The sequence below is a fragment of the Physella acuta genome, unplaced genomic scaffold (genome assembly GCF_028476545.2).
Source record: "Physella acuta isolate Inbredline_101_S28 unplaced genomic scaffold, ASM2847654v3 ptg000874l, whole genome shotgun sequence".
In the NCBI taxonomy this organism is placed as follows: Eukaryota; Metazoa; Mollusca; class Gastropoda; family Physidae; genus Physella; species Physella acuta.
Genome location: NW_026732391.1, coordinates 225,564 through 238,378, shown reverse-complemented (window position 1 = coordinate 238,378; position 12,815 = coordinate 225,564). Strand labels below are relative to the sequence as shown.

General features: G+C 35.2%; 1 protein-coding gene across 1 annotated transcript; it reads right to left on the bottom strand.

Annotated features, from left to right (window-relative positions):
* Positions 1-2,830: 2,830 nt before the first annotated feature.
* On the bottom strand, positions 2,831-9,763 carry LOC131952452 (uncharacterized). Its single transcript, XM_059315108.1, has 3 exons — positions 9,335-9,763; positions 4,514-4,675; positions 2,831-4,337 (listed from the first exon to the last, which is right to left on the bottom strand). Exon 3 carries the CDS (start codon positions 4,254-4,256, stop codon positions 2,913-2,915), a length of 1,344 nt encoding a protein of 447 aa, XP_059171091.1. The 5' UTR covers positions 4,257-4,337; positions 4,514-4,675; positions 9,335-9,763; the 3' UTR covers positions 2,831-2,912.
* Between the last annotated feature and the right edge of the window lie 3,052 nt (positions 9,764-12,815).

The window sequence follows — 12,815 nt, the reverse complement described above, 5'->3', positions numbered from 1 at the left end:
ATATATATATATATATATATATGTATGTATATATATATATATATGTATATAAATATATATATTTATTTATATATACATATATATATATATATATATATATATATATATATATATATATATATATATATATATATATATATATATATATATATATATATATATATATATATATATACATACATTTAATATAGTGTTGCGACTTGCTGTAGCAAAATGTAATATATCTTTTTGTAATTTGAATTTAATAAATAAATACCTTGGTCAAATACATTTTTTAGCAGAGTAATTAAATAAATCATTTGTTGCAATGTTAATGCAAAGTTGTTTTAATTAACCCTGTTTGTGTTACTTTTTTAATAAAAAATTAACTGTATAACTAGTACACCAGGAAACTCTAAGTCAAGTACATGCCAGCATATCAAAACTTTTGTTTAGTAATGAGCATTTTAAAACATGTTGGTATTTTAATTCTTTTTAAATTAATTTAGCTAGAGTTATATTACTTTCATTATATACAAGTTTTTATTCATAAAATGTTTTGTGAAGATAATACTAATTAAGTCCAAAAAATAAAAAAAACTAATTTGTATCTGTTACATCATATTTAAATATTCAGTCTTCTGCTGTGTTAGATGTTCTGTCTGGCATATTTTCCTCTATTTTTGTCATGTTATCAAAGTGCCTGAAAAAACCATTCTGTCTGCATCAATGCTGCTATTAGACATGGTGTGTGTATTTGAGGATAGGCATCAATCTGCTTTTGTCTAGTTAAATTCTGTTTTGGGCAGTAGATGTAACCTTAACCTTTCAAGTCCAGCTGACTATGCTAGTAGTGAACTGTTCTGATAGGGGACATCTCTCAGCTTGCTCCAAAGATTGTGTCAATTAGGTTTTAAAAAAACAAAATATCATTCCATTGGAACCATTTTTGAGAAACTTTATAAAATAATTTAAAATGTAAACAGACTGTAAGACTATTGTTTTATGCCATAGCAAGGTTGTTGCTTGAATGTTTGTTTGATCAAGCTTATCTTTTTTGACTGGTATGAAATTAAAAATATTTTTTTTATTTTTGTTTTTTCACATCATCATTTATTCCAAAGTGGTCAGATTAAAAAAAAATAATGTGACAATAGCAGTTAGTTTTTCAAGTATCCACTAAGCACATTGCAACTAGTGGTGAGCTATTCATGCTCACTCTGATGGGATAGCAATTGTTCATGTCTGCTTCCATTTCCATGTACTTACCAATGTTAAACTGGCTAATGAAAGCCACTACAGTTGAATGTGACTTCAGGCTATTCTGATATAAATCTTTTCACATTACTTAAAATTTAGAGAGTTGTAGCATTGGGATATTTTCTCAACCTCTGAAATTCATGTGAACAACTGATTTTGTTCTGTTTGCATTAGCAGCCAGTGTTGTGATAGTTTGATGTACAGACTCTGCAATGATGACTTTTGTGGTTGTATACATTTAAAAAAAAATTATGTGGATCAAAGTACTTTAACATTATGTTTTTTTATTATTTAGCCAATATGCAATTATTTATTTAATGAAATTCATATAATATATTTTATTAAAACTTGACTGTAAGTTGCATGACTGTATGGTATATTGATTAAAAATGTCATTTTGAGGTGAGTGGCTGGTATATTGTTTAAAAATGTCATTTTGAGGTGAATGGCTGGTATATTGTTTAAAAATGTCATTTTGAGGTGAATGGCTGGTATATTGTTTAAAAATGTCATTTTGAGGTGAATGGCTGGTATATTGTTTAAAAATGTCATTTTGAGGTGAATGGCTGGTATATTGTTTAAAAATGTCATATTGATGTGATTGATAACGAAGTAGTTATTTTAAGTTTTAACTCATCTGGGAGCAATTACTAAAGTATGTTTGTGGTGAGGGGGTGGGGGAAGGATGGAGCTGTCCTATTAGATGGATAGATTATTCAAGTGGATGTAAGATTCTTAGTTCATCTGGCAACTTCAATTTTCTCCTAGGTCAGACAAAGAAAATGTAATTTGTGATTATTAATATTATAAGCTTATTACTAATAAGTTGTCCAGACACACTTTTAAATTGAAGTTAAAAATGTAATATTTGAGTTGCTGGCAGTAATGCATGAGCAGTATATCATTGTAAGAAGTATTTATTTTTTACATCAGTTTCACATTTTAATAAACTATTTAGAATGTTGAAATCAACAAATCCCTTTGCTTGTATTGTTTGGTTTGTGAGTTTGTAATTGTTTAATGTCTGAAAAAAATGTTTAAAAAAGGAAGGAAACATGGTGGCACTCCAGTTGTCATGTGCTGCCAATGCTTGGTCATGTATTCACCCAGAATTTTATGTTTTAAACATTGAAGATTGTTTTCATATGGAGCGGCATGTTTCTAAATGTTCAAGAATGTATTCATATATTTTATGCCACTGATAAAATAAAACAATGTTCTGCTGGACTGCTGTGGATTTGTGTTTTATTAAGGCAATTTTTATGCCTGTATGTTGAAAAAATTACGTCAAATACTTCAACAAGGAAATTAAATTAGATCTATGATAAACAAATTTTTAAAAATCTTGGTTTAAATTACTGAAAGTTTTATTTTTATCAATACATAATATATAAGATGACTAGTTGAAACTACTAACAAAAGTCTAACCATTCTAACAGTGACTTTTTACATAGAGAAATGTTTAAATAATTATATTTTAATTATTACATATCAGTATTTATTTAATTCATTTATATTTGATCAAAATAAGAATCATATAAATTATGAATTAGTAATCTTTTCCTAAATATATCTTTTGTTAAGCAACATTTAACTCTTCATTAAGGCCTCTATGTAGTTACTGATCTAGCCTCAATGATTATTTTAACATGTTTACAGTGTACACAAAGTCTTCATGAAATGGATCCACTAAACATGCTGCCTCCTGCGGCACGAAAGAAGTGTCTGATTTTTGTCGGCGAGTAATGTTTCAGCCAGGATCTAGATTGGTAGTACGGCAGGGACGAGTCGGGGGTGGGTGTGTGTGTGGGGGTGTGTCCCGTGTACCACTCCCCTGGCTGCTGCATCTTCACCTCAAGCAACAGACGCGAGACTGTGTCGTCATAGCCAGCAGACGATCGCGACGTTTTAGCGCTGTTTGCACCGTTGTCCCGCTGACCACACGACGACCTTGAACCCGATGACACGCGTTGACTCGAGGCTGAGCTTGTTGCAGACTTGGACCTTATAAATCCGGCGGGAGTCATATTTGCCGAAAGTCCAGTTGGCCTTGGACTTGGTGTGAAAATATCATTAGAGAACACGTGACTCCTGGCAGACGATACTCTAGAGCTGCGAGACGTTGAACATCTTTTAAGCACATTTTCTTCCTGATTTTTTCGAATGATCCTTGGCCAAGTGATGTCGCTTCTATCTGGGATGGCGTCTAGATTTTTGCTGTCCTGCTCGACAATGACGTCATCTAATCGACTGCTTCCGTGTTTTGATGTTAAATCAAACATGTGTTTGTATGCGTCATAGTACCTCGGTACCTCCAAGTTAATTTGATCTTCGGGAATTCCCAACGGTGTGTGTACACGAGTGGAGGAGAGCGGCAAACTGCGCTCAGATTTTGGCGTGCAAGTCGATGTCCGGCATGCTACAGAAGAGTTCGTCGATGTCCGGCATGCTACAGAAGAGTTCGTCGATGTCCGGCATGCTACAGAAGAGTTCGTCGATGTCCGGCATGCTACAGAAGAGTTCGTCGATGTCCGGCATGCTACAGAAGAGTTCGTCTGTGGGCGGGAGCTCGTGTTTGAGCCGTTTATTTGTGCATACCTTGAAGCAGGGCCCTGTGTGGATCTACTGAATGAAGTTGTTTGCGAGCACGGTCGATCGTATTTTCTGGTCTGCGAGCCCACAGGGGTGCCAGAAGATGTTGGGGTTAGTGACGCCCGGGTGTCCTCGCTGTTGCAGTGTGTACCGTCAAGCTCGTCATGGCCAGCACACGTCTGTGGACTCTGCCGGTCTGATATGCCAGACACAGCCGTAGTTCCGTAAACCACTAACCCAGGGCGCGATCTTTGGGCGGCAAAAATCTCTGGTGTTTTGGGTGATAAAGGGACGTTAGGACTAGCTGGGGCAGTAGAAAGTATAACAGGTGGCCTTTTCTTGTTGGTTACGGCCCCGTAGTTTTCGTTGAGTAAGGTCCCAACGGATGATCTAAAGTGTCGGTACCGCGTCTGCTTTGCTTGCATGATAGCCCCGCCCACAGGTCTCAGGTCTCCCTTCACTGTAGTGAACGTGTCACGTGGACAGGGTGATGCTCACAACACGACCTACATCATAAAGTAATGGGTTCTAAATCAAACAATTAACACACTAAAAAGTATGAAATAAAAGTGTGAGTAACAGCTGCTAATGAATTTAAAACTGTAATATACGGGGGAAAAACAATTGTTATAATAATTAAGATTAATGTAAGAAAAAAACTAGACACATAAAGCTGATTTACCTTGAAGAGACCGTCTTTATTCAGTTCTAGCGAACGGACCTTTGACGTCAGCAAGTGGTCCGTCAATATCTTGTGGCACGAATGTCTTGTAGATTAGTCTCTAGACTGTCAGCAACTGGTCCCTCAATATCTTGTGGCACGAATGTTAGTGCCAATAAATGTCTGTGGAGACACAGCAACGTGAGATCTCGCGAGCTTGTTCAACATTCACACAACTGTTGGTAGCCGCTCCCAGTAAATCACACAACTATTAGATATCCTACGCTTGTCTACCTGTTCACTTTATCAAGCATCATAAAATGCTGTAAGTTTCAACTGGCTATGGGGTTGGAATAGAACCAAAACATGACCAGCGATCAGTTGATAACAGAATTGCTGTAAAGGTCGAGGACTTAGTTGCTCGCTTCACCACATTCCACCATATCTCGCTGGTAACATCCGACAGCGCAAAAATCGATAGAACACCAAGAAGTTCAAATCGAACTGTTCAATAGAGATATGATTATGAATACGTTTGTGAATAAAAATGTCACATGAACAAATACCTTTGACCCGATGTTTTGTTAAACTAATTCAAGTTTGAAAGCATTATCGAAACACGGCAAAAATAAATTCTTAGTCTCTTTCAGTATTTTCAGAACAGTGAATAGCTAAAGAACTTTCCAGAATAGTAAGCTATTAACTAAATAAGCCTTATAAGTTAGACTTATTAAATTGACACAAATATTTAGCAAGGCATTTTTCGTTGTTAAATAAATTAGTTAGAACATAGGCCTTGTCTACTTTTTACCACCGTGCATGATAAGTTATGTGATTCATAACATTACGCGTAGATTATGTGCTTCATTACTGAATAGGCTACAACATGTAAAATACTGACTGGTATGGTTAAAAATGTCAGCGTCGGCTTTTCAAATAGAACTAGTCTATATGGTACTTTGTCATGTAATTCTAGAACTATTACTCGTTAGCTAACGCCGAACCTTCAATAGAAAACACAATATTTTCACTAAACGGTCCGTATTTTTTCTCTTCTCTACCGTTTTTGTACACAACACCGACTGGTCGAATTCTTAGCTGCACAACAATTGTTGAGCTTTGCTGGCATATTTTCATCCGGTTAAATATAGCTTTCCCTTCAGCAAAGTACACACGGTACAGCGGTACACGCACTTCATTGAGAATCTGCCAGTCACCGTCTCCTTCTTTCATCTGGACTTGGTAAGAAATAGAGTTAAAATTTCTAGAGTTTTCGGGTTTAGCCCACTTGACTTCTGTTTGTGTATTTGAATTTTCCCACAAGTTGAACAAAACTTTTTCCGGCACCACCGGTAGAGGGCGTGTGTAGTCGACAAACTCAACTTCTTTCATGCTTTCTTTTTTCTCCATAGGCTGTATTGACCTAGATCTAAAGGTATTAAAATTAGACTGGCAATTTCCATAACCAATATGAGGTTGCTAAAGCAAAATGATGAACACCACATTATAAAATTAAAACAAAACTATCTAAATAAATATTTATCTATTGGTATGGCGTAAGTCTCTAGAGGAATCCGACCGTTGACATGAATCCAAATGTATTCAATAATTCATGTAGCCTACTTTTCTTCTCCAGATTAGCCTGACATTTTACTATTTTAAACTAAGATGAAAAAAAATGTGTGTACATAGATGCATTTTTTAAAAGAAAAATGTTTTAAAATTTGCAAATGCGGTGAAGTTGGAAATTGTTTTTTTTTTTTACTTTGATTGGGAGCTAGATCTACTCACAGAAAAATGCGCAATCAGAAAACTGCGCAACGGAAAATGCGCAAAATAATTATACTAATGCACTTTAATTTTGTCATATTTTGTGGAAATGTGTTTTATTATGCTACAGTCTAGATATAGTCACTCTTTGTTGAATGGCAGTACATGACATAACATATTACAACACTAAGATGGCAGTACATGACATAACATGTTACAACACTAAGATGGCAGTATATCACATAACATATTACAACACTAAGATGGCAGTAAATCACATAACAAATTACAACACTTAGATGGCAGCAATTCAGATAGCATATTACAACACTAAGATGGCAGTATATCACATAACAAATTACAACACTTAGATGGCAGCAATTCACACAACGTATTACAACACTTAGATGGCAGTAATTCACATAACATATTACAACACTAAGATGGCAGTATATCACATAACATATTACAACACTAAGATGGCAGTAAATCACATAACATATTACAACACTAAGATGGCAGTATATCACATAACATTCATCACTGGCATGGCAGCTTATTATATCAAAGGTTAACTAACCTTCAAACAACTTCGTGTCATGACAAAGGTAGATAAGCCTGTCAGGTTTCTGTATTTGGGCTGTAGAATTACATCCCCCTTGTCCTGACTCTAGGACAGCCACGTCATTAAATGACCAGCTCATTGACCAGTTCCGTCACTGTATACAGCTGATGGTGGTGACGTTAAGTAAAAGGCGTGCTCGAATATTGTCTACACTTATACAAACACGCAACTGGTGATGTAATTACAAACACCTAGATCGATATTCGAACGATTCTTTTATTATTATAGGGAAGGTAGATATCCTGAACGTTATCGATCGTTCACGTGGTTTTGGATTGATCGATATATCACAGGTACCTCTATTATAGCGTGCTGTATTTGGATTGATCGATAGACCACAGGTACCTGTATAGATATGTGCTGTTAGAGGTCGCCTACACAAAAGGTCACATGGGGTCAAGGTTTACATTTAAGATATAAGGTCAGTAAATGATATCCAGGCTAATTAAACACAAACCGCCCACATAGTAAATAAAACAGGACGGTCATCATAGGAGAAAGCACATGGCTAGCTTATCAATCACTGCCGACGATAGTACTACACGAGCCTCTAATTAATTAGGACTTGTGCTGGGCACCTGGTCTGTACGTGTTGGTATCACAAATACAGGGACATTAGACGGGCAACCAGAGTTGCTGTCCTTGTATGCCAAAGTTTTTGGTTGAAAAGTAAAACATAGGAACTGCTTTAAAAGTGTAATTCTACTGACGAAAATAGTGACCGATGTTAAAGACGGACAATTTCAATAAAACTCAACAAACGATTTCTGTGATAACCAACAGTTTATTTTCAACAATAAAAAAATAATAAATTAGGTGAAGATAAACCATATGATGATTACACAGTGTATACACATGCATAATGCTGCTTGACATTTCTACATTGGTAAACATTGATCAACAGATCTCAAACGGAACCCGTGACACAAACACGTTGTTGTAGGGGTGGGGCCTACAACTAGAGTGGCTCACCCAAGAAGTCTACTTGAACACAGGTGTAGTGCAGTATTTGTTTTCATGTCTTGTATAAGACTTGCTTCTATAGTGTGCTAACTTTAATCAATCTTTCAAGCCATAACATTAGATAGATGAAAAGTGACCATGAACAAACTGACCAGCACTCATGGTCTGACCACATTGCTTTAAAAGGGAAGAATGTTGATTACCTTCTAAACATAGTGATTTACTTGTATTGACATGATTCAAATGCTTCAGTACAAAAGTTTCATATAAATAGGATGATAATATAAATGCATTTATCAACAAAACCAATCAGGTTCATTGGGTAAATATTATGACACAGCTTATGAATACCTAGAAAAACAACAATACTGTTTTTATATTTACACAAAGTATGCAATGAACATTTCTGTACTAGTAACTGTGACTAAACTGTCTGAAGCTACACATCCGGCAGGTCATACAATCAAACACAATGACCTACCATATATGCTGGCAGGCCATACAATCAAACACAATGACCTACCATATATGCTGGCAGGCCATACAAACACAATGACCTACCATATATGCTGGCAGGCCATACAATCAAACACAATGACCTACCATATATGCTGGCAGGCCATACAAACACAATGACCTACCATATATGCTGGCAGGCCATACAATCAAACACAATGACCTACCATATATGCTGGCAGGCCATACAAACACAATGACCTACCATATATGCTGGCAGGTCATACAATCAAACACAATGACCTACCATATATGTTGGCAAGCCATACAATCAAACACAATGACCTACCATATATGCTGACAGGGCATGCAATCAAACACAATGACCTACCATATATGCTGGCAGGCCATACAATCAAACACAATGACCTACCATACAACCAATGACACTAAATGAGGCTCAAAAGTGTTACATGAAATATGTAAGCCTAGAGGTGTGCCTTTTAAGTTACAATTCAATTCAAAATTATAGTAAGTACATACTAAAAACAAATTTTAGCAACACAAAACTGAATTAGCCCACTTAGTGTAAAGTATTTCCTAGACTGATAGCAGTGATGTATTTAATCTACAAAAAAGGAATGTTCTACAATTTTAGTTCTAATCCCATGCCAGTAGCTAACATGTAGCTTGATTTTGTTCTGGAGTCATACAATGTTACATCTTATAAATTACAACAAATTCAATGGTTTAAATATCTTGGGTTATGTTTGCAGTTGGAAGATACTTTATAACATGATTATGTACAGATATAAATGTTTGCAAACAAAACTGAACTGCCAATATGGGTTATAAATGTGAAACATAAAAAAGAGCTTAAAGTTAATAACTGATCACATGATGTCTTATGTAAAAGTAAAACACCAATGTAAGCTTTATGTTAAGTTGAAACCCTCTTACTGCTGAACATGGGTGATCATTTTAGATAACAAAATAAACAATGGATGAAAAGAGAAAGAGAAACATACCTAGAGGGAATGGAGAACAGCTTATGTTTCCTTACTGTAATATACATTTGATTTAAGAAGTGCACATGTTCTTAATGACAATATTTCTTGGTTCTAATTGAAGAAATTATTTAAAATTTAAAGTATAATTTATTTCATACACATGATGAAATTTTATCTGTTTCTGAGGTAAATATTATAAAATTAAAAACTAACAAATTACTGCTCTGAAGCTAACGATGTTGGTTTTATTTGAACTCACACTACCATCTGGTTACTTCATTTTAATTTAAGTGCTGGCTGAGTGTAGTGGTGCTGGCTGATACATCTAAGTGTAGTGGTGCTGGCTGATACATCTAAGTGTAGTGGTGGTGGCTGATACATCTAAGTGTAGTGGTCCTGACTGATACATCTAAGTGTAGTGGTGGTGACTGATACATCTAAGTGTAGTGGTGGTGACTGATACATCTAAGTGTAGTGGTGGTGACTGATACATCTAAGTGTAGTGGTGGTGACTGATACATCTAAGTGTAGTGGTGGTGACTGATACATCTAAGTGTAGTGGTGGTGACTGATACATCTAAGTGTAGTGGTGGTGACTGATACATCTAAGTGTAGTGGTGGTGACTGATACATGTAAGTGAAGTGGTGGTGACTGATACATGTAAGTGTAGTGGTACTGGCTGATACATCTAAGTGTAGTGGTGGTGACTGATACATGTAAGTGTAGTGGTCCTGACTGATACATGTAAGTGAAGTGGTGGTGACTGATACATGTAAGTGTAGTGGTGGTGACTGATACATCTAAGTGTAGTGGTGGTGACTGATACATGTAAGTGTAGTGGTCCTGACTGATACATGTAAGTGAAGTGGTGGTGACTGATACATGTAAGTGTAGTGGTGGTGACTGATACATCTAAGTGTAGTGGTGGTGACTGATACATCTAAGTGTAGTGGTACTGGCTGATACATCTAAGTGTAGTGGTGGTGACTGATACATCTAAGTGTAGTGGTGGTGACTGATACATCTAAGTGTAGTGGTCCTGACTGATACATCTAAGTGTAGTGGTACTGGCTGATACATGTAAGTGTAGTGGTACTGACTGATACATCTAAGTGTAGTGGTGGTGACTGATACATGTAAGTGTAGTGGACTTTATGTCTGTACTGGCTGATACATACAACATGTACAGGTGCTAGCAACAGATTAGAGTGTGCAGTACGTTAGCTCTCTGTACTGGCTAATACATACAACATGTACAGGTGCTAGCAACAGATTAGAGTGTGCAGTACGTTAGCTCAGTCTGCTCCCATGAGTATTTAACCTATTCAAATACTTTTGACTAGAAATTTTAACTTCACAAAAATGGAAACAAACATTTGAAAAAAAAATCATTTTGTAAAAGTAAATTATGTTCAGTGCACTTTCTTTCTCTAATATGTTGCTCATTTCAAAATGTCACAGAATATTTTAAACACAATGTATTGTATCTTTTAAAACATTGTCACATAACATTTTTAACACATTGTATATGTGTATATTAAAACATAAGTTAAATATAATTATTATACAATAAATCAAAATAGATTTTTTCCCATAGCATATATGCAGTGTTACACTGTCTTTAGCTTACATGTAGTGTTACACTGTCTACAGCTTACATGCAGTGTTACACTGTCTACAGCTTACATGCAGTGTTACACTGTCTACAGCTTACATGCAGTGTTACACTGTCTACAGCTTACATGCAGTGTTACACTGTCTACAGCTTACATGCAGTGTTACACTGTCTACAGCTTACATGTAGTGTTACACTGTCTACAGCTTACATGTAGTGTTACACTGTCTTTAGCTTACATGTAGTGTTACACTGTCTTTAGCTTACATGTAGTGTTACACTGTCTTTAGCTTACATGTAGTGTTACACTGTCTACAGCTTACATGTAGTGTTACACTGTCTACAGCTTACATGTAGTGTTACACTGTCTTTAGCTTACATGTAGTGTTACACTGTCTTTAGCTTACATGTAGTGTTACACTGTCTTTAGCTTACATGTAGTGTTACACTGTCTACAGCTTACATGCAGTGTTACACTGTCTTTAGCTTACATGTAGTGTTACACTGTCTTTAGCTTACATGTAGTGTTACACTGTCTACAGCTTACATGTAGTGTTACACTGTCTTTAGCTTACATGTAGTGTTACACTGTCTACAGCTTACATGTAGTGTTACACTGTCTACATCGTACACTCATTTAAAACTTTGATTGTCAAATAATCCCTTTAGACACAATTTTCATAAGAAAGTTACATTTTTAAAACCTGAACTCTGGAGATAGTTACAAGTGACATGTAAAAATGGATTGGTTAATTATTGTTACAGTAGAATCATTAAAAACTTGTCAGGACATTTCAAGGTTTAGGCATAGTTAATGATATTACAAATGACTAATAAACTAAATCTTACCTACATACATAGGTAGTTTGAACTGATCAGTACAGACATGTAAAATGGTGGCTGTACCAAAGGGAATCAACACATTTGTGCACAACTCTGTGTTTGCTTGTTACATTTTTGTTTTGAACATTTTTTGTCTACAGATTTTCATCAATAGAAAAATATACTAATTAAAAAAAAGAAGCCTATATGGTATTGGGCACGAATTTTATGGTTAAAAAACAAAATTCAAATTGACAAGTATTTAAAAATGTTACAAAGTTCTTTTTTTTTTTACAAGCATAAACAAATACTATGCTTATTTGTGTGCAATATCATTGGTAAAATATGAGCATTAATCCCGGAGAAAAGAATATTGATACAATCTGTGTAAGGTAGCTAGTAGTACAGTAAATCAGACAAATCCTGGAGTTATATCTGGACAACATGGCTTCATCCCCATTGATCTCCTAAGTAAATCTTCACAACATTCAAATGTAATGGATGTATTTACCCCATTAAGATGGAGACTACTTTTACCTAGATAGCACTGTACATCTGTAGAAAGCCATGTGCTTTAGATTTTTTTTTTAAACTGCCACTTTGTGAATAGCTTTTATTTTAATCTGCTTTTATTGTAGAATTGTACACATCTTAACAATCCTTGTGAATACTAGGTATAATTCTAAATAATATTGATATAGAATATTAACATTTAAGTAGTAATTTTACATGTAGAAAACATCACAACTTTTTATTATAAAAATATGAACAGGTTTTTATATAATAGCTTGAATGAAAATTGTTGAACTTTAAAAATTGTTACCTTTGCATATAAACAACCATAAATATAGAGGCTATGGGGCCATACAAATAAATTTACAATTTATTTTATCATTATTTACAGAGGATAAAAAAAGAGTGCATTTTAAAGACTGTATAGCTGGGATGGTGTGAAGGAAACCAACAAGTTAACCCTAGTTTGGTCAGGAGGGTTGCTCCATTACATTGACTAAGTTGTTTATAGGCCTAGAATAAAGATCAAGCCCTGTTTTCAACTTCTT